The 23088-nt window shown below is 44.4% G+C and overlaps 1 protein-coding gene across 1 annotated transcript in view; it reads left to right on the top strand.

The window, feature by feature from the left end:
• Positions 1-202: 202 nt before the first annotated feature.
• The window catches only part of LOC137427045 (heparan sulfate glucosamine 3-O-sulfotransferase 6), a 55810-nt gene continuing 32924 nt past the window's right edge, over positions 203-23088 (top strand). Inside the window, exon 1 of the mRNA XM_068116167.2 lies at positions 203-970. Coding sequence (XP_067972268.2) covers positions 450-970 — 521 coding nt within the window. The 5' untranslated portion in view covers positions 203-449. The remainder of the gene's footprint in view (positions 971-23088) is intronic.

Raw genomic sequence — 23088 nt, 5'->3', positions numbered from 1 at the left:
GAGCTGGAGAGAGGAGCCGAAGAGAGGAGCTGGAGAGAGGAGCTGGAGAGAGGAGCTGGAGAGAGGAGCTGGAGAGAGGAGCAGGATAAGGAGAGAAGAAGAGAAGGAAAAAAGATATTTAAACTTCACGTTATGGTAATTGCGTCACACGTCAAAATCAAACTTTTGGTTCTTCCCTCCCGCGTCCCGCCCCCGATAGTCTTTGTGTGCCGATGCATCGACATTAGTCGTGCGGTCCTCCTCCTCCGCCTCCGCCTCCTCCCCCCATCTATCCCTCCCCTCCCTTTGTTACTCCGTCCTCACGGCGTTCGACACTCGTACACATCTCGGTCACTGCGAGAAGTCGCTTTCTACATCTTGTCCGTCCTCGCAAACCCATCGTGGGGTCCCCAGTCCGCCTGAGCCCCGCGCACGGTGCCGGAGCATGTGTCCGCACCGGGAGCTCGGCCATGACCCCTAGACCGGGCTCCCTGTGTTCTCAGACGGCTCGACGCAAGCTGCTCGCCATGTTCTTGGCGCTTGTCCTGGGCACGTCCATCGTGCTGTACGCGTACCCTGGCGCCGGGGGACCGGCCACGTATGCCGCCTACCTGTATACGCGGCCACGACCGACGGAGTCCCGGCGCAAGAAGCCGCTTCCGCAGCACCAGCAGCAGCAGCAGCAGCCGCCGCGGACCGAGCCGCGCAGAGCGTCGGTGGAAACCCCTGCGGGGAGCCGGCCCGGTACTCAGAGTTCGGCGGTCGCGGCGTCCGTGGCCGGTCCGGCTCGCTCGGGAGAGGACGCCGAGCCCGAGTCCGAGATCCCAGCCGGCGAGAGGAGGTGCCTTCCTCAAGCCATCATCATCGGGGTGAAGAAGGGAGGAACCCGCGCCTTGCTCGAGTTCCTCCGGCTGCATCCTGATGTGAGGGCGGCCGGATCCGAACCGCACTTCTTCGATCGAAACTACCAGCGTGGGTACGATTGGTACCGGTACGTAGCCTACGTCACATTCACGTGCTTTAACCTTTACACAATAACGTCGTCAGGCTTTAGACAACAAACTTGGTAAAAGTGGGAGAAAATCTCCATCTGTAATTGATGAAATCTCCAGGAGTCGTCGCTCACGTCTACAAATACTCCCTCCAGGGATAACTGATCCGGTGTCTGCAAATCCTCTCTCTGGGAGTATCCGACTGTGTGTCTACAAATCCTCTCTCTGGGAGTATCCGACTGTGTGTCCACAAATCCTCTCTCTGGGAGTATCCGACTGTGTGTCCACAAATCCTCTCTCTGGGAGTATCCGACTGTGTGTCCACAAATCCTCTCTCTGGGGGTATCCGACTGTGTGTCCACAAATCCTCTCTCTGGGAGTCTCCGAACATGTGCCTACAAATCCTCTCTCTGGGAGTATCCGACTGTGTGTCCACAAATCCTCTCTCTGGGAGTATCCGACTGTGTGTCTACAAATCCTCTCTCTGGGAGTCTCCGAACATGTGCCTACAAATCCTCTCTCTGGGAGTCTCTGACCGTGTGTCTGCAAATCCTCTGTCTGGGAATCTCTGACCATGTGTCCACAAATCCTCTGTCTGGGAATCTCTGACCATGTGTCCACAAATCCTCTCTCTGGGAATCTCTGACCATGTGTCCACAGATCGTCTCTCTGGGAATCTCTGACCATGTGTCCACAGATCGTCTCTCTGGGAATCTCTGACCATGTGTCCACAGATCGTCTCTCTGGGAATCTCTGACCATGTGTCCACAGATCCTCTCTCTGGGAGTCTCTGATCATGTGTCTTCACATCCTCTGTGAGTCTGAACGTGTGTCCACAAATCCTCTCTTTGGGAGTCTCTGACTGTATCTACAAATACTCTCTCTTGAGTATATATATATATATATACATACTGAATCTACTGTTATAGTGGCAATGCTTCCAAAACAGTTTCTTAGCAAGGACATTATTGTTTTTTGGGTAGTTTTCCCTTGGATTTACAACAGTAGTTGTAGCAGGTATATTGACTTTGTTCAGGGTGCTGGGGAAAGCTCACCGACTCTTCATGAATGACACAATGGGATCTTTAACGTCCACTAACTAATGCTAGCAGATGGGACGTCCAGGCTAAGGTCCATCCTAGGGACGTCAAACACATTGATGAATCACCTGCCTGTGAAACACCAGGATGAGATTCAAACCCAGGCTAGACAGCTCAGAGATGAGTGCACATACATGACTTCGAAGCTATCTTGCCTGCCCTATATATATCTCTCTTTAAAGGTGTGACTATTATGTATAGGTATTTAGGTTAGTAACTTAACTACCTGTCAAAATGGTTTTCTCTCTTTCTCCTCTCTTTCTCTCTCTCTCTCTCTCTCTCTCTCTCCTCTCTCTCCTCTCTCTCCTCTCTCTCCTCTCTCCTCTCTCTCCTCTCTCTCCTCTCTCCTCTCTTTCCTCTCCCTCTCTCTCCTCTCTCTCCTCTCTCTCCTCTCTCTCCTCTCTCGCCTCTCTCTCTGTCGCCCCTCTCTCTCTGTCGCCCCTCTCTCTTTCTCTCCTCTCTCTCTCTCGCCCCTCTCTCTCCTCTCTCTCTCCTCTCTCTCTCGCCCCTCTCTCTCTCGCCCCTCTCTCTTTCTCTCACCCCTCTCTCTTTCTCTCGCCCCTCTCTCTTTCTCTCGCCCCTCTCTCTTTCTCTCGCCCCTCTCTCTTTCTCTCGCCCCTCTCTCTCTCTCTCGCCCCTCTCTCTCCTCTCGCCCCTCTCTCTTCTCTCGTCCCTCTCTCTTTCTCTCGCCTCTATCTCTCTCTCTCTCTCCCCTCTCTCTCCTCTCTCTCTCCTCTCTCTCTCTCCTCTATCCTCTCTCCTTTCTCTCCTCTCTCTCCTCTCTCTCCTCCCTCTCTCGCCTCTCTCTCTCTCTCTCTCGCCCCTCTCTCTCTCTCTCTCTCTCGCCCCTCTCTCTTTCTCTCCTCTCTCTCTCTCGCCCCTCTCTCTCCTCTCTCTCTCTCCTCTCTCTCTCTCTGTCGCCCCTCTCTCTCTCTCGCCCCTCTCTCTTTCTCTCGCCCCTCTCTCTCTCACCCCTCTCTCTTTCTCTCGCCCCTCTCTCTTTCTCTCGCCCCTCTCTCTCTCTCGCCCCTCTCTCTCCTCTCGCCCCTCTCTCTCCTCTCGCCCCTCTCTCCCTCTCTTTCTTTCACGTTATCCAAGTTCATATGAGGCTTCACTTTCAACAAGTTTTCCTTGTGTGTCCCTAGATAAGCGAGAATGTCAAGGCTGCATTGTTACCCCATTCCTTCCACAGCTTGGGAGATGGGGTTTTGCATTCACTTGTGTGTGTGTGTGTGTGGGTGTGTGTGTGTGTGTGTGTGTGTGTGTGTGTGTGTGTGTGTGTGTGTGTGTGTGTGTGTGTGTGTGTGTGTGTCATTCTGTTTCTCCAGGGCCAAACATTTTAAACATTTTAGCTTTCGTCATAAAATTTTCAACAAACCTGTAATATGAGAATATGGTGAATGCTAATTAATAAACTGTACATTTTTGTTTTTGTTTTCGTCAAGCTTAGCTCGAGTACAAAGCAAACGCGAATGGGCTTTGCATTTTGACACACTTTCTAGTTTGATATCTGTAAAGGCAAACATACTCATAATCTCTGCTCTTATCCCACCTGCTGTTGACTCACAATATCAGCATTAAGAGCTTAAATCATCATGAAAGCATCCATCGAGTCACAGTTGGAGAATCATTCGTATCGTTAGTTTGTCCCATTTTACGTTCAAGATGTTCAAGATGTTCTCGGAATGATATACAGTAGTTCAATAAATCACCTACATTTTCATATTCTTCAATGTACAAGCACATTTAATAGCATGGAAATATTTTTTCTCGCAAAATGTATATCTTTCTATATTATTATTACCAGCGTGACTCGACGCGCTCCATGCGCCTCACCACACGTCGTTTCAGAGGGGTAGGCATCTTTGATCATTTCGGTGTCTTTTGGGTCTTCATGGTGTTTTGGGTCTTCAGGGCCATTTGGGTCTTCAGGGTCTTTTGGATCCTCTGGGCCTTTAAGGGTATTTTGTGTCTTTGAGGTGTTTTGGGGTCTTCAGGGTCTTTTGGGTCGTTGGTGTCTTCAGAGGCTTTTGGGTCTTCGGGTGTTTTGGGTCTTCGGGGTGTTTTGGGTCTTCGGGGTGTTTTGGGTCTTTGGGGTGTTTTGGTTCTTCGGGGTGTTTTGGGTCTTCGGGGTGTTTTGGGTCTTCGGGGTGTTTTGGGTATTCGGGGTGTTTTGGGTATTCGGGGTGTTTTGGGTGTTTGGGGTGTTTTGGGCCTTCGGGGTGTTTTGGGCATTCGGGGTGTTTTGGGTCTTCGGGGTGTTTTGGGTCGTTGGGGTCTTTTGGGTTTTTGGGTATTCAGGGTCTTTTTAAGCCTCAGGGCCTTGAAGGGTATTTTGGGTATTTGGGGTGTTTTGGGTCTTTGGGGTCTTTGGGGGTCTTCAGGGTATGTTCGGTCTTTGGGGGTCTTCAGGGTATTTTGGGTCTTCAGGCGTCTTGGTGGTCTGAAGGGTCTTGGGGGAATTAAAGGGTCATCAAAGGTCTGAGGGGTCTCAGCTGTCTTGACGCAATGAAGAGGGTTAATTAAGAGGGTGGTAAATTTTTTTGAAGAAGAAGAAGACTTTTTCGTCGCATTTAAACATACATGGCGAACCATGTACGTTTGCTCGATTATAATAATACTAGAAAACAGTACCCGCCCTACGGGCGGGGCTTCAATTAGGAAGCCCAAATGAAAAGGTAAAATATCAGAAATTTAAGGCTTTTTTATTTTAAACGATTCATATAAACATCCGTTGAATCATATCACACGCAAATCATCAAAATCTAAACAGTACATGGCTCAACAGTACATGGACGATCATGTACCACGTACGTCTTGCGTCTCGCTCGCTCTCATGTTGTCCCGATAATGATCCTTCCGCAGGTTCACCGACGGAAACCTTGTTACGACTTTTACTTCCTCGAGACAGTCAAGTTCGCTCATCTTTTCGGTGCACCGGCACGAGCCGAGAACGGCCCGTGCAGGGGCTGATCCGAGGATCTCATCAAACCGTCCGATCGGTAGTAGCGACGGGCGGTGTGTACAAAGGGCAGGGCCTTAATCAACGCGAGCTGATGACTCTCGCTTACTGGGAATTCCTCGTTCGTGGGACACTGTCTCAAGCCCCAGTCCCGATCACGGATGGGGCTCAGCGGTTTACCCGAGCCTGACGGCGAAGGGCAAGGTACACGCTGGCCCGTCCAGTGTAGCGCGCGTGCGGCCCTGGACATCGAAGGGCATTAAACGTTCATTAAACATTAAACGTTCATTAAAGGTTTACGAAACGAAAAACATTACGAAATTACGTTCACACCATCACGTCAAACAATACTTTGAACACATACATCGTCACAACATCGTCACAATGAACGTTATGCGAACGCGAATGTTATGCGGGAGTCCAAACCTGAGAATGCTGGAGACCAAAGCTGAAATTGGGAAAACTAAATAGCCTATTTTACTCCTGGAGATCCCAGGATTACCCACCCAAAATATCTTTGCGATCGGTTCAGCAGTTTTTACGGTACCTTCGAATAGATAGACGGACATTTGGTGAATTATAGTAATATTACTAACTGGCCGAAACCCGTGGAACATCCACGGAAGGGAGGATGTGGTGTATGGATAGAGTGTACCATTATGGATGGCATAGGGGATTTGCTTGTCCGAGTAAGAGTTAGGAAGAAAATAGGAATGAAGAGTGCGTATATGAACAACGATCGCCGACACCGGCACAAATGCATGCTCTGGATTGTCCACTAAGTGGACGGCTTGCTTTCGCCTTCGCCTGTCCAATCAGCGGACGGCTTGCTTCGCCTTCACCCAGCAGACGCCAATACGATGGCGTCGTAAGATGGCGTCGTATCGGCAGTTAATCGGATGCTTTTGGGCCCCAACGTCGGCTAATTCAGATTTTTCGAGTATGTCTGTACGTGATAAACAAAGAGCGCGGTTCGTAGATCGTAAATCCATTAGTGCCGTGGGCATCGGGTCACTGGGTGCGGCGTAAAAGGGATAACAAAGTCGAGTCCTTACGCTATTATTATATAGATGGTGTGACTCGGCTATCTCTGCATGCCTCACCACACGTCTTTTCAGAGAGTTTGGGCATATTTGACTATTTCGGTGTATTTTAGGTCTTTATGGCCTTTTTTTTTTTTTTTCTTTCTATACTGAATCGAGGCTCGTGAAAGAGCTGACAACCGCGAGGGAAAGACAAAGACAGTACATGGGGACCGCGAGGGAAAGACAGTACATGGGGACCACGAGGGAAAGACAAAAACAGCACATGGGGACCGCGAGGGAAAGACAAAGACAGCACATAGGGACCGCGAGGGAAAGACAAAAACAGCACATGGGGACCGCGAGGGAAAGACAGTACATGGGGACCGCGAGGGAAAGACAAAAACAGCACATGGGGACCGCGAGGGAAAGACAAAGACAGTACATGGGGACCACGAGGGAAAGACAAAGACAGCACATGGGGACCGCGAGGGAAAGACAAAGACAGCACATAGGGACCGCGAGGGAAAGACAAAGACAGTACATGGGGACCGCGAGGGAAAGACAAAGACAGTACATGGGGACCGCGAGGGAAAGACAAAAACAGCACATGGGGACCGCGAGGGAAAGACAGTACATGGGGACCGCGAGGGAAAGACAAAAACAGCACATGGGGACCGCGAGGGAAAGACAGTACATGGGGACCGCGAGGGAAAGACAAAAACAGCACATGGGGACCGTGAGGGAAAGACAAAGACAGTACATGGGGACCGCGAGGGAAAGACAGTACATGGGGACCGCGAGGGAAAGACAGTACATGGGGACCGCGAGGGAAAGACAAAAACAGCACATGGGGACCGCGAGGGAAAGACAAAGACAGTACATGGGGACCACGAGGGAAAGACAAAGACAGCACATGGGGACCGCGAGGGAAAGACAAAGACAGCACATAGGGACCGCGAGGGAAAGACAAAGACAGTACATGGGGACCGCGAGGGAAAGACAAAGACAGTACATGGGGACCGCGAGGGAAAGACAGTACATGGGGACCGCGAGGGAAAGACAAAAACAGCACATGGGGACCGCGAGGGAAAGACAAAGACAGCACATAGGGACCGCGAGGGAAAGACAAAGACAGTACATGGGGACCGCGAGGGAAAGACAAAAACAGCACATGGGGACCGCGAGGGAAAGACAGTACATGGGGACCGCGAGGGAAAGACAAAAACAGCACATGGGGACCGCGAGGGAAAGACAGTACATGGGGACCGCGAGGGAAAGACAAAAACAGCACATGGGGACCGCGAGGGAAAGACAAAGACAGTACATGGGGACCGCGAGGGAAAGACAGTACATGGGGACCGCGAGGGAAAGACAGTACATGGGGACCGCGAGGGAAAGACAGTACATGGGGACCGCGAGGGAAAGACAAAAACAGCACATGGGGACCGCGAGGGAAAGACAAAGACAGTACATGGGGACCACGAGGGAAAGACAAAGACAGCACATGGGGACCGCGAGGGAAAGACAAAGACAGCACATAGGGACCGCGAGGGAAAGACAAAGACAGTACATGGGGACCGCGAGGGAAAGACAAAAACAGCACATGGGGACCGCGAGGGAAAGACAAAGACAGTACATGGGGACCGCGAGGGAAAGACAGCACATAGGGACCGCGAGGGAAAGACAAAGACAGTACACGGGGACCGCGAGGGAAAGACAAAGACAGTACATGGGGACCGCGAGGGAAAGACAGTACATGGGGACCGCGAGGGAAAGACAAAAACAGCACATGGGGACCGCGAGGGAAAGACAAAGACAGTACATGGGGACCGCGAGGGAAAGACAAAGACAGCACATAGGGACCGCGAGGGAAAGACAAAGACAGTACATGGGGACCGCGAGGGAAAGACAAAAACAGCACATGGGGACCGCGAGGGAAAGACAAAGACAGTACATGGGGACCGCGAGGGAAAGACAGTACATGGGGTGTATGGGGGGTCTTCAGCGACCCTTTTGCGGGGGGAAGACCCTTTTGGGTCTTCATGGTATTTTGGGTCTTCAGGGACATTTGGGTCTTCAGGGTCTTTTGGATCATCTGGGCCTTTAAGGGTATTTAGGATCTTTGGGGTGTTTTGGGTCTTTGGGGTATTTTGAGTCTTCGGTGTCTTCAGGGGCTTTTGGGTCTTAAGGGTCTTTTGGTTCCCCTGGGTCTTTAAGGGTCTTTGGGGTATTTTGGTTCTTCAGGGTATTTAAGGATCTTTGGGGTCTAAAGTATCTTTATGGGTCTTTGGGGTCTTCAGGGTGTTTTGGGTCTTCAGGGTCTTTTGGGTCTTCTGGGTCTATTGGGTCTTCAGGGTCTTTTGGGTATTCTGGGTCTTTTGGGTCTTCGGGGCCATTTGTGTCTTCAGGGTCTTTTGGTCTCTGTGCCTTTGGGGGTGTTTTGGGTCTTCTGTGTCTTCAGGCGCTTTTGGGTCTTAAGGGTTTTTTTTTTATTCCTCTGGGTCTTTAGGGTCTTTGGGGTATTTTGGTTATTCAGGGTATTTAAGGATATTTGGGGTATGAAGGGTCTTTAAGGGTCTTTGGGGTCTTAAGTATGTTTTGGGTCTTCGGTGTCTTCAGGGTCTTTTGGGTCTTTGGGGTATTTGGGGTCTTCAGGGTCTTTTGGGTCTTCAGTGTATTTTGGGTATTTGGGGTGTTTGGGTATTTTTGGGTATTTTTATGTATTCGGGGTCTTTTGGGTATTCAGGGTTTGGGTATTCGGGGTCTTCGGGGTATTTTGGGTCTTCGGGGTCTTTTGGGTTCTCTTGGCCTTTGGGATGTTTTGGGGTCTTTGGGGTCTTCAGGGGCTTTTGGGTCTTAAGGGTCTTTTGGTTCCTCTTAGTCTTGAATAATCATTTGGGTCTTTGGGTTTTTTTGGGTCTTCAGGGTGTTTCGGGTCTTTGGGGGTATTTTGGGTCTTCTGGGCCATTTGGGTCTTCAGGATCTTTTGGATCCTCTGGGCCTTAAAGGGTATTTTGCGTCTTTGGGGTATTTTTGGTCTTTGGGGTCTTTGGGGTTTTAAGGGTCTGTGGTCTTCAGGGTGTTTTGGGTCTTCGGGGTCTTTTGGGTCTTCCAGGTATTTTGGGTCTTTGGGGTGTTTTGGGTCTTCGGTGTCTTTTGGGTCTTCATGGTGTTTTGGGTCTTCAGTGTCTTCAGGGGCTTTTCGGTCTTCGGGGTATTTTGGGTGTTTTGGGTCTTCAGGGGTCTTGGTGGCCTTAAGGGTCTTGGGGGATTTAAACGGTAGTCAAAGGTCTGAGGGGTCTCAGCAGTCTAAACGTAAATAAGAGTTCACGGATTGTGTTTTGTGTGTTAATTGGTTCACGAGTTATCAAGTGACCACTGTATTCGTCATGTGTGTGCGTCTGTCTGTCTGTGTGTGTGTCTGTCTGTCCTCAGCATAAATACCCGATGATATCATCCGATCTTGATGAAACTTGGGTGGGAGGTTGATATCATGATCTAGTTGTGTCCTGCCTATTATTATAGGCGTATTGCGCTCAAGTGGGCGTATTGCGCCCATTGTGGGCGGAGCCACGCCCGAAAAAGATGTCTTTTTAGGGCGTAATCGATTTCAAGCTGCATCTTCGCCGAGGGGTTTGGTGGAATCTGACAGGTGTTTCGGTATTTGGTTAGGCCAATGTCATGTGTCTAGCCCCACGAGCTCGATTTTCATTTTTTTTTTTCATTGTTTTCATTATTTTTTTTCATTTCATTTTTCACCTGAATTTTCGGTATTGTGTAGCTAACTAACCTCATAACTGATTATACATTCTTTTCTATCTCATTTCAAGGTGAGTAACCTTCGTTTTGACATTTACCGGCCTGGCCTTTCCGGACCTGTTTCGGTTATAGTCCGTCCTTTGTCATTGAATACCGCTCGCTCGTGAACCATCGTCGTCTCCTGACTTGTTTTATTTGAAGAGAAAGAAGACGTTTTGGTCGCATATAAACAAACAAATGAAAAAGCACTCATAGTGTGACACTTGGCAAAACAGAACAAAGTAGAATGACACTCAGTAGAGCATCATTTTGACCTCAAAAATAATTAGTGGTTGAATTCAGTGACCTGATATGCAAATCGTCTTCAAAGTTTAAGTTAATCGGATGAAAATTGACAATTTTAGCAATTTGGCCTATGTTGACCTTGTGAGCTATGTTGACCTCAAAAATAGTTGTTGGTTGAATTCAGCTAACTGATATGTAAATTCCAATTTCAAGCAAATCGGATGAAAATTGAGGATTTTATAAATTTGAAATTGTTGTTGACCTTTGGCCTATCTTGACCTTTTGGCCTATGCTGATGTCAAAAATACTTGGTGGTTGAATTCAGTTAGCTGATATGAAAATTCTATTCAAATTTCAAGTCAATCTGATGAAAATTGAGGATTTTAGAAATGTGAAAAAGTGGTTGACCTTTGGCCTATGTTGACGTTTTGGTCTAAGCTGATCTCAAAAAATAGTTTGTGGTTGAATTCAGTTAGCCGATATGAAAATCCTATTCAAATTTCAAGTCAATCGGATAAAAATTGAGGATGTTAGAAATTTGAAAGAAGTGGTTGACCTTTGGCCTATATTGACCTTGTGACCAATGATAACCTCAAAAATAGTTGTTGGTTGAATTCAGTTAACTAATATGTAAATCCCATTCAATTTTCAAGTCAATGGAATAAAAATTGAGGATTTAAAAAGTTTGAAATTGCTGTTGACCTTTGGCCTATGTTGACCTTTTGGCCTATGGTTATCTCAAAAATAGTTAGTGGTTGAATTCATTCCGCTGATGTGTAAATTATTTTCAAATTTCAAGTCAATCGGATGAAAATTGTGGATTTTAGAAATCTGAAAAATCTGGTTGCCCTTTGGCCTATGTTGACCTTTTGGCCTATGCTGATCTCAGAAATAGTTGGTGGTTGAATTCAGTTAGCTGGTCTGAAAATCCAATTCAAATTTCAAGTCAATCGGTTGGAAATTGAGGATTGTTGAAATTCGAAAGAAAGTGGTTGACCTTTGGCCTATGTTGACCTTTTGGTCTATGCTGATCTCGAAAATAGTTGGTGGTAGAATTCAGTTGGGCCGATATGTAAATCATACTCAAATTTCAAGTCAATCGGATGAAAATTGAGGATTTTAGAAATTTGGGGAGGGGGGAGGTTGATGGCCTTCAGTATAGGGGAAGGGGTAAGAGCAGGATGATTAAGGACCTTCAGTACGGGGTTGATGGGTGGGGGGGGGGGGGGGGGAGGTTTATGACCTTTGGTACGAGAGGGAGTGGGGGAGGAGGTTTGAAGAGTTGTGGTGGAGGTGGGAAGGGGGTTTGAAGGTTTGGAATGGGGAGAGAATTGAAGCCTTCGGCCTGGGAGGGGGAGGTTGAGGACTTGAGGTAATTATTAAAATCTTTAATAAAAACCCATTTTGATGGAATTTTGTGCTGCATATATATTTTTTTGAAACGATCAATGCAATTGTTGCCACATCGCCAAAATAAAGATAAAGGTTTCAGTGCGTAATTTCATTTTGATGGGCAAACAAATATATTAGTATATTTTAAAATCGAATATCTTCTCCACAATTTCTTTGTTTTACAAATATTTGCCGAAGCGCTTCATTTCTCCATGAAGTTGTTTTCCATGTTTTTCACGCACTGCCTGGGGATTTTTTTTTGGGTTCTCATGATTTATGGCAATGGAGACTCCGGCAATGAGCAAAACAGGTTTTGCAATATCGCAATAGCATCTTGGACTTATCGAGTTACACACGTTCTATTGAGTTGTGGTTTCACAGAATTGGACCAATGTTACACAACACTTTCTCAGCCACACAGCTGAATCGCATGACCTTCAACTTTACGAACCCATTGTTCTCATGTTCTTCAACCACAATGATAAATCAGTATCGAAATGTTCATGAAACAAAAACAAGTTTTCATTGCACTTTGTCTTTGTTTGCTCCGTCCTCTGTATTCTCTGAAAATAAAACATTGTGTCCTATATTTGAAAAACCAAAGCTGTGAAAGATAAATCCTCCTATTAGCATCAAGAACAAATGCCCCTCTTTAAAGAAGCTAATGATGTCATAAGAGCCTATTTGTCTTTCACAACATTGTCTTCTTTCTTCAGTTTCTAAGTTTTCTTCATATCATTTTTCAGGTCTTAATATTTAGTACATATTTATTTTCTGAACCAATGGGCCCAAAGTCGTTGGTTAGCAATAATGCAAATGAGCATTGCTATCCATCTATTGATGCTGTGGAAACCCAGGCCTCAACATCATTGGAATCTGCCGCAATGAAGCCGAGTCTCTGGGCCTGTTACTTTCACATGGCAGACAGGTCTGTGGCCTCTCTGTCTTCTACCGCCTCCTTTCTGGTCTTGCACCCTCCGCCCTTTCCTTGCTCTGTCCATCCACCACCCCTGCCCATCCCTGCTCACAGGTTTCTGTAGGTTGCTCGCGGTCTGCCTGTGACCCACTTCTGATGAAACTCCCAAAATCCAGGATCACTGTTCACCTCCACTCATTTGTTCCTCTTTTCTCTCACCTGTGGAACCAACTTCTTCAGTCTGTGTCAAGATGGCAGTCCACCAACACATCAGGTCATCTCTCATTCATACTCATGATTTTCCCTATCCTCGTTAATCCTCCATAAGGCCACCTCTTCCTTTCCAGGTTATTTCCAGGCCTTTCCCTTACCCTATTTTTCAATTCTAAAGCCATTTCTGTCTCATCCCTGGTTTCCCCTTCCTATTCTTGCTGTGTTTGAGCTTCTATCCAACTTGTTCGCCCTATGTGCTCCTCTCCACCCCCCTTGATTTCATTCTCCCCCACGCTTATTCTTCCTCTAAGGGGGCTCTTTGTTGTGTCCCTCCATCATGCTGTTGGTGTGTTTTCCACAATTTCCACTATTTTTTTCTTCTTCTTTTGTTATTTTGTGATCTATTCTGTGTTCTAACTCTTCCATGAGCCTCTACTTGATATTAAAAGATCCTCTTTTTTGTATTTTATGTCTGAGCCCTATGTCTGGTTGCAATTCCTTGTTTTCATTGTTCATGCTTGATGGGACGGTCAGGTCAATACATGAGTGTTATGTTATTTATGATTGTTTTTCTGGCATTTTCTTCCATGACGTTTCGGTGACAGGGATATTGAATTTCATTTTGGCAAATATGCTCGTGGATTACTCTGCCCTTGGTGTTATTGCTTTGCATACTTACCGGTTGCTCTGACTTCAGTGCTTTGCATCCCGAGGGAAGGCGATGGTGCTTTCCGTTTCAACTTTGTGGAACCTGCACTTGTCCGTTTCATTCAATCCTGCCATTTTTCCCAACGCCCTCCGTATTCCTCCATCTTGTGCATTTGTATTCGTGCAGATCAAGTAATAACGAGTGTATTAGGGTGACGTTCTCCGTCCAAATTAAACTGCCATCTTCTTCGCCCTTTTTGTCTATTTCTGCTTTTTCCAGTTCTTTTCTTTTTTTTGAACTTCTCAGCACTTTCTTGGTTCTCTCCATTTTGAACTACATTTGTTGCTGTTTTATTCCATGTAATTCGCCTTTGTTCTCTTTGTGATTGTTGGGGATGTATTCTTGCGATGCCTGCCGTTTCACTTTCAGTGTGTAATATGTTCAAATTGTACCTGTTGGTATGAATTTTCACCAAGGTGAGTTAGGAGAGCTTTTCAGGCTTGCTTTCTTCATGGCTCATGGATGAATTATTATATTTCACGACTAAATTACGTCTGCCGATTAATTCACGGTGAGCAGAGGTTATGTATCCACCCCTGCTTGTTACTTGCAAAATCGAAGATTTTTCAAGTATATTGGTCGGTTGCGTTTGTTATTCTGTCTGTCTGTCTGTTTGTTTGTCTGTTTTTTACTTTCCGGAAAAGATTCCGGCAAGTATGTTGATCGGTTGGTTTGTCTGTCTGTTTGTCTGTGTCTGTTTGTCTGTGCTCGGCACTACGTCTACACCATTGCACTTAGAATCGCCAAACTTTGCAGACATATTTGTCTTGCCCTGGAATAGACTGTGCCCGATTTATGACGTCATTGGTCACGTGGTTCGGCCGCCATCTTGGAAAAACCGAAAAACTTTGCACCTCTATATCTCCGAAAGTGCTGAATAGAAAAAAATTGAGACATGGCTCATTGTAAAGAACTCTCCATGGGGAATAAAATATGTTAATGATGATGTCATTGGTCACGTGGTTCGGCCGCCATCTTGGAAAAAAGGAAAAACTTTGCACCTCTATATCTCCGAAAGTGCTGAATAGCAAAAGATTGAGACATGGCTCATTGTAAAGAACTCTCCATGGGGAATAAAATCTGTTAATGATGATGTCATTGGTCACGTGGTTCGGCCGCCATCTTGGAAAAACCGAAAAACTTTGCACCTCTATATCTCCGCAAGTGCTGAATAGAAAAAAATTGAGACATGGCTCATTGTAAAGGACTCTCCATGGGGAATAAAATATGTTAATGATGATGTCATAGGTGCCTCCATTATGACGTCATAATTCGACAAGTACAAAACTTCATCCGATCAAGATGAAAATTCTTGAGCATCATCAAGGAATGCATTAGTTTAGAAAACAAATAATGATGACGTCATCGGTCACGTGGTTCGGCCGCCATCTTTGTCCAAAATGGCCGATAAAAAAGTACATTCCGGCAAGTCCTCGGTCTCTGACCGATTTTTCATTTGTTTGTTTGTGACTGGCCTTCAGGTCCCAATTCTAAACCGATCATCACGAAACTTCACCAAGTTGTAGAGGTCGTCCCAGTTGAGAAGTCTATTGATTTGAGGTCAAAGGTCATCTGGAGGTCAAATTTCTAAAATCATCATTTTAAATCCGATTGACTTGAAGATTGAACAGCATTTGTATATTGAGTCAATAAATTGGAAAACCAACTATTTTTAGGTCAAAAGGTCAAAGGTCAACTCAAGGTCAAATTTCCCAAATCATCATGTTTCATTTGAAAAATCGTCACTTTTCATCATATTGACCCGAGCTTTGATCAAAATCGTCAATTTTAATCTTGATTAAATTGACAAATTGCTGTATTAATGGAAACCGTTGCTGGTGGGGGAGGGGGGGATTTTGCACGTATCGTGCTCTGCATGACGTCTTCTTGTTTATTTGTCTGTCTGTTTGCTATAAGTGTGTTTGTCATTAGAGATTGGTTGTGTGAAGATCCGGATCCAGATACTAAAGCACTATAAGTGATTCTTCACCTTTTAGAGATAGGGTCTTAAATGACTTGCAGTTTAGCACGAAATCTCAAAAGGTTATGGACGGATTGTTACGAAACTTCTGGTTAAGATCCGGATGCAGATCCAGCTTATTAGTGGGATACAGAACATAAACTCCTCAACCTGGAGGAAATGTGCTCTCTTCCAGGTGTTGTTTAACTTGTTCAAAATCTTTTACTACCTACCTGTTGTGGCAAAATGAACTTGTTGAACATACCTGTTCAACTACAGCTTTTCAGTCGGTGTCCCCGATTAGACTCCATGATGCCACCTCATCTTGGCAGGCATAGTCCTTGTACATTTTGTGGATAGTTAAGAGTTCCCAGTTTGATCAGCTTGGCCTGCGGTTATCGTGCGCAACCGCACCTGTATTCAGACACACGCCCCATGGGCCGGTTGACACGTTTGATTTTGTTTCTCGTGGGGGAAGAGAGCTGTGTTTTCAGGATGAGCCTTGTGGTGCACATAAAGTATGTTCCTTGACAATTTGCCCATACCATTACTTCCTGGTATATTTGGTTGTCTGCTCTGTCCCTAAGTGTCCGTGTGATGTTTCCTTTTATAGTCCCTGTATTGTTCTGAAGTCGATTTCTATGTTGTTTGCTCTTGTTACCTTGCCTGCCACCAAAGTGCACTTGACACATCTGTCTAGTCCAAGTTCCATTTGAATATCTTTGAAGTATTGTTTTCTCCCAATTTTAGCTGATCCATTGTTTTTTTGACATCGCAAAATGCAAAAGGTATGAGATCATCCATATGCAGTGGGTGTTGACTTGGTTCCTAAAGTACATACTACTTTGGATGTTAGGTTATATCAACTCCTTCGTCGTAGATCATTTTGATTAGGCCCGAAGGTTTTAAAGCTAAGCTGAATATATAGCAGAGGAAAGACTTTCTCCTTGGAAAACATTTTTCACATCTGGGATTTCTATCGCTCCTTCTGAATTATGTAATCTCAAGGTTAAGCGCTCGACCGCACTTAAATTGCATCCTTCATTCAACCAATCATGTTGCGATCGATTTTGCACAGTTCCATGCTTGTGTAACGCACGAGGGTGGAATATTGTTCAATGTCTTCTTGTCGGCAGTCCACGATGTTGACAGCTTAATGGCCCTTTTATTTAATTTTTAATTGCTGTTTTTGACTTTGGATTTGTTGTCCTATATATAGTTCCTCAGCAGTCTCAAATGCATCCTTTTTGTTCCGCTTTAAGGTTTTTTTCAGTTAGATGGTTTTGCATCTCTTCTTCAATGTGGATCAGCATGTGCTTCTTGGGCCTTCACAGTGAGTGGAGCTCGGCGTGAGCATTCAGTGTTGGTAAATGACTGTTTCCTGCTCTCTAATTATGAAATGCCAAGTATTTTCAATCGTTTTCAGCTCGGTGTGGTCGCGCAGTAGGTCATTTCAAGTACCGGTAGCTGTTTTTTATTGCAATTTTTTAGTATGACAACATTGCATAACACTTTTGTTGTTACTTCCGCCAACGAAGGTGGATGGAGGTTATGTTTTCACCCCTGTCTGTTTGTCCGTCTGTCTGGGGGCACGATACCTCAAAAAGTTAAGGATGGATTCAGACTAAACTTAGTGTACAGGTTGGGTGTGTGACACGGACGAATCGATTTGATTTTAGCGAGGATCAGGATCCGGACACCAGAATATTTTAGGTGGTTCTTCACAATTGAGAGATAGGGCCAAAAACGATATATAGCACGATATGTTGAAAGGTTGTGGACGGATTCGGACTAAACTTGTTAGCCCGTCCCTTGCGCAGCCGGAGATAGGGTTTTGCAATCACTTCTGTGTGTCTGTCTGTCTGTTTGTGTATCCAGGCCGTAACCTTTTTACCATTTGAGCTTTTGTCATTAAATATTCAAAAAAGCTATATTATTTGACTATGGAGAAGTCGAATTAATAATTTGGTCAAAAGGTCAAGGGGGTCAGCATCACATAGTCATCAATTTTAATCCGATTGACCTGAAATGTTAAGAATTTGAATATCGAGTCACTGAATTTGTTCACCAATCAAAAGCTAGAAGCACATTTTCTTTTATAGATCAAAAGGTCAAAGGTCAATGTTGCATAAAGTCATCAATTTTCTTCCGATTGACCTGAAATTTTAAGAATTTCAATATTGGTTCACTCAACTGGTTCACCAACCAAAAGCTAGAAGCCGATTGTTTTTTGTTTTTTTTAATATCAAAAGGTCAAAGGTCAAGGTTGCATAAAGTCATCCATTTTCTTCCGATTGACCTGAAATTTTAAGAATTTCAATATTGGTTCACTGAACTGGTTCACCAACCAAAAGCTAGAAGCCGATTGTTTTTTGTTTTTTTTAATATCAAAAGGTCAAAGGTCAAGGTTGCATAAAGTCGCTAATTTTATTCCGATTGACTTGAAATTTGCTAGGATTTGCATATTGGGTCACGGAAGCCCATAGCTTTAAGGTCAAAAGGTCAATGTGGCCTAAAATCGTCTTTTTAAATTTATTTTTCGTTGTTTTTGTCATATTTAGCATACGGAAGAAGAAGAAGAAGAAGAAGCCTTGCCCCAAACGCTCCTGGGCACTCACAGACAAACCTCTGAAAGCCTGCCTAAAAGGTGGATGTAGATGGGCTTTGTATTTTCAGATGTTTTCGAGTTTATGTTTTTCAGTCATTGATCAGCATGAAGTTTACTGCTTCCTCAAGTGGAATTGAAGGTTAATGTCAAATCTGGTTTGTCCATTTTGTTATCTTATTTCCTGGTATGGTTGGTTGCCATTATGTGAAGACTTTAAAATTGACCAGTGACTTTGTTGGTTTTCTGCATTGTCTCTTAACTTGTAAGTAATTTAACAGTTGGAAGCAATTTGGTAATTAAATGTTAAAATACTATTACAACTACGAATATGACTACTACTACTACTACTACTACTACTACTACTACTACTACTACTACTACAACTACTTATTGAATGACCCTAATTATTCACAACTACTACTTCTACTACTTCTGCCTACTCATGGTCGCAGATGGGACACGCCATGCTAAAGTTCCACCGAAGGGATGGCAAACTTTATGATGCAAGTCCTACCTGTGAAGCATCGATGCGACAATTTAGTGTTGGATCGGGAAATTTAACCCAGACTATGCAGTATGCACCAACTCTACACTCCACCTATTGAAAACACACACCCCTTGACCAATTCTTCGGTTTATGTAACACCAGCAGGGTACTCGGCGTTCCCCGGTGATGTTCTAATCCTGTTGGCATTTTGAAGAAATCAATTTGTTTGTTTTTTCCATTTTTTGTGCGTGCCTAAAATACTTCCCTACACCGACTTTATATTTAATATTATAATATTACACATATTTTTATGTTATTTATTTAATTTATATTTATATTTTAATTTATATTTAATATTATAATATTACACATACGCACGCACAATAATCGGGGATAATTTAATATTACCTCTCACAAAGCTACAAAGGCTCAGGCACCATAGAGCAATTTATGAAAAGATCGAAATTTTATATATATTTTTAATTTTCAATTATTTTTTTTTGCCCCAAACACTCCTGGGCACTCACAGACAAACCTCTGAAAGTTTGCCGAAGATCCATCCGTTCAGCCATCTCTCGGAAAATGGCGACACAGACAGGCAAACGGCTCTCTTGTAGTATAGATGTCGATAAGCACTTCGGTGGGTGCCCAGGTCCTTCACAGGAAACTTTTGACCAGGGTAATGGGCCTCAGCTTGTTTGCAACTTCTTTATTTCAGATGGGACAACGCTTACTTAATCGAGATGTGCTGCATAATGCAGCAATCACACAGATTGTAGTCAATCTCTCCCTCTAAAAACACTGGAATTGACACCAGGAAAATCTAACGTGGAACATTCTGCCTGCAGATGATCGTAAGAGCTTCGGGGTGTCTCCATAATTAAGCGTATGGTGCTCGGAAAAGGGCAAAAGGAGCGAAAAGGCCTGACTATGTCTTTGCTTATAACATCACCATCGTTTTTACAGTACTGACTTGCACAGAACATCCTGATTGCTTATTAAAATGCCTTTTCAAAATGAGTTTTAAATGCCTTTGCTTAGCAGAATCTTAGTGGATATGAGGTCCAATCACGGCGCAATCTGCGGGTCCAAACGTAGCAGCATCGCAGTCGAGTACGCTTCCATTACGGCTTGAAATCCAATTTGTTACCTTGAAAGGTTACACACTGCTTGCTATTTTGTAAGACCTGCCGATTAAGTAATTCAGAGAGGCCACACACTTTTTAATGTATGGGGCCCTTGTGATTGGTGATTCTCATTAATAATGAACACAGTGGTGTTGCTGTGGCATCAGGAGCACTTTATGATCCAACTGGTGATCATGAGATCTTTTTGGCTCGCAGCATCAATGCAATATTTGTGCTCTTTTCGTCATTTATTTGTTCTTTGCTGAAAATTTGAAAATCTAGTGGGTTTCTGAAAATGGCCACACTCTAAACCGCCATTGAACTGTTGGTGGCTTTCACGTTTGCATGCAGCAACGTACAGCTGTTTACAATTTATACTTGGAGAACGATTGTAGCCATTGTCGTCCTAAGCAACACCAGATACATTGGCAAACGACGCATCTGCCCTTCAAGTGTACAGCATAGAATCATTCTGTTCATTCATGATGCATATTTGAAATGTGAATGCATGTTTCGGTGAGGACGCCATTTGCAATGTCACGCCTGACGATGGTTGTTGACAAGTCGTGCTGGGCACCGCTCATCGGGTTTTCAGAAATGCCACATGCTGTTATTGCGATGTACCTTTCTGTGCTGATGGCATCATGCACCGCATCATGATACCTGTGGAAAGCTGGGGTTTCTTGTATCGTGTCGAGTCTGAGTGTAGCAGCTAGAACACAGAACAGACAAGCACGTAACAAAAAAACGAAAGGAACAGTAGAAAAAGGGAGCAGGAGTGTGGAGGGTGGGGGGGGGGGGGGGGCACACCAACAGCAGGGTTGAGGGACAAAATAGAGGGAGACTTGGTGAAATAATGGATGTGGGGAAGAATGAGAGCAGGGGGTGAACAAGATGGACACAGCTGCAAACTCTCAATTACAGAAGTGGAAGGAAAAACTGGAAATCTGGAAAGAGTTGCGCTTGGGGAGGCTTTATACTTTGTTCTGAGTGTCGTTGTCCTTGATATCATTCCATTTCTTGTATTTCCCAATTACCTTTTGTCCTCTGTTTCTGGTTTGTTGTTGGGAAAGTAAGGCAGAAACTGTAATGTTTTGTTTTGTTGCCGGCACAATAAACTGGACAGCGAGTGGTTTCCTTTCTCCGCCGTAATTCAATCCTTCAAAATTGCTCAATGGTAGATAACTCTTTTCCATGTATTTAACTGTGTTTGAAAAAGAACCATGCGCTGTGCTTTTTCACCAAATCCACCTGCATTCGCACTGAAGCATTACTCGCCAAGGGATGCGGAATGGTGCGGTCTTGAGTGCAGGATGCGCAATATTGTGGCCTGGAGTCCCTTGAGAATGCATTTTTGTGTGTTTTCAGGAGGGTGATTAATCCGATGTTGTCTCTGCATCTCAAACTTTATCCCATCTGTGGTTGTTCTTATTCAAGTCTCCTCTTGTGCTCAGCATCCCATCGGAGTTAGCGTACAGTGAGACCTTCGTTAAGAGCATTACTAAGAATAGATGTGGACAGTCGCAAACCTTGCTGGTACATATAAGAATGTATGGATCATAATATATTGGTGGTGCTAAAATGTGGTTTGAATCGTACAAAATGTCCAATTTCCATTTTCTCATTGTGGTTCTCCATAAAGGTTCATGTTAAACCATATATGGCTCTGAAACCCTAACCCTAAAATCCTTGAGATGTACTAGCTTCACAGCATTGGATATGCCAAATGCATCTCGAGAAATGGAGGTTTTGGAATGCGTGGATTATCATCAAAGCTTTCCACCCCATGTGTCCACGTAGCATTCTCTCTAATACATTATGAAATGTGTATGTGTGACCTCCTCCTTCGTCTTCCACCATCCCCCTCCACCCTCACCCCACCTACCTTCCAGAGTCATTGTCTGTGAAGTATGGGACTCAGTATCACTCGATGAAATAAATTAGCAACGTCTATATTAAAGCGTAAATCCACAATCACAACGCGATATTCATCGGTGGGTCGACAGGCCTCATTCTCGGAACAACCGCTCCGCTCCCTTCAGGTGCGGGTGCACACCGGTGTAGATTTGAAGAATAAATCACGACTAAATAACGCAACTAAAATTTATTTACTGTATCTCACAATTTTCCATCCTCTTTTAGCCCGAGGAAGAAATTTCTATGAAAGCAATGAAGGTTGAGTAAATGAGATTTTATGATTATCCATCACAATATTTTGCCATCCTCATTTGTTCATGTCCATGGTACCTGGAAGTTTATATTTCCCCATTTTGTGTGTCACTATAAGCATAACACCGATAAAATGTTTTGTTTTATGGGCAAATTGACAGTTTTTGGGGACATGACGTGTTATCTAATCACGGCACACCATGTTGTGGTTTCCGTGGTGTGGACAGTAGCATTTAATCGGATAACGCGGATAGTTTTGCCTTTTGGTCTCTTTCTCTGGAATGTTTGTTTATTGTAATTCATTGCAGGACATCACCTTATACATCTACACTATCAGAGAGCCGTGTGTCTGTCTTTGTGTCTGTCTGTGTGTCGCCATTTTTCTCAGAGATGGCTGAACGGATCTTCAAACTTTCAGACCTTCATCAGTGAGTGCCAGGAAGTGTTTTAGACCAAAAAAAAAAAAAAGTTTCTGAAAAACAAAATTCTATTTTTTGGGGGGATTTTTCAAAAAATTTGCTCACAGACAGACACACAGACAGACAAACGGCTCTCTTATAGTATAGATGTGTAAGGTGATGTCCTGCAATGAATTTAGTGCCTGAGCCCTTGTAGCTATGTGAAAGGTGATATGAAATTATCCCCAATTAGTGTGTGTGTGCATGTTATTATAATGTGATATTAAGTATAAATTTTCCTTAGTGCGTGTTGGGAGGTGTTTTAGGCACCTGCAAAAACAAAATAGGGGAAAATTTTTCGACACGGGCAACGCCGCATGCTAGTGCTCATGCCAGTGCCATATAAAATAAGACAAACACCTCGTACGCATCATTGACGCCATCGATGATGGTCCACAACATCTAATGTTTGCTGTGTTACGTAATTACAAATATATGACCCTTGTCTGCAATTTGTCTTCTCTGTTTATTTGTTAATTATTCTTGTTAATGCCATTTGTTGAACTGCTGGAGTCGCAATTCAAACTTTTTTTTATTTTCGTGCCAATCCTATGTTGTCAAGGTGCATCATATGGCTTAAAAATGCAAATTGTTCCTGTTTTACATTTTTATACAGACATTGAAGATCATGCAAAAGCTGAAATTTGTGTATACGTGCATGGCTACAACACCGGGTACACTAAGTGTTACATCTGAGTGGAAAAATAGAGTTTCAGGAAACAGTAAGTAGGCTGTATTATGTTGTTCTGTATACAACAACAACAACATGCATTTTAAAGGCCATTTTCCCTGCTAGAGCGGGGGTTAGCCTTGCGGTCCCCATGACAATCTTCTCCATTTTGCCCTATTTTCTGCATCTCTCCTTGTGAACCCCCTTGCCGGCATTTCTTCTTCCAACATCTTTAGCCAAGTCTTTCTCGGTCTTCCCCGTCCTCTACTTCCTTCTA

Source organism: Myxine glutinosa, chromosome 5 (assembly GCF_964187855.1).
Source record: "Myxine glutinosa chromosome 5, kmMyxGlut1.1, whole genome shotgun sequence".
Taxonomy (NCBI): Eukaryota; Metazoa; Chordata; class Myxini; order Myxiniformes; family Myxinidae; genus Myxine; species Myxine glutinosa.
This window is presented reverse-complemented; position numbering and strand designations above follow the sequence as displayed.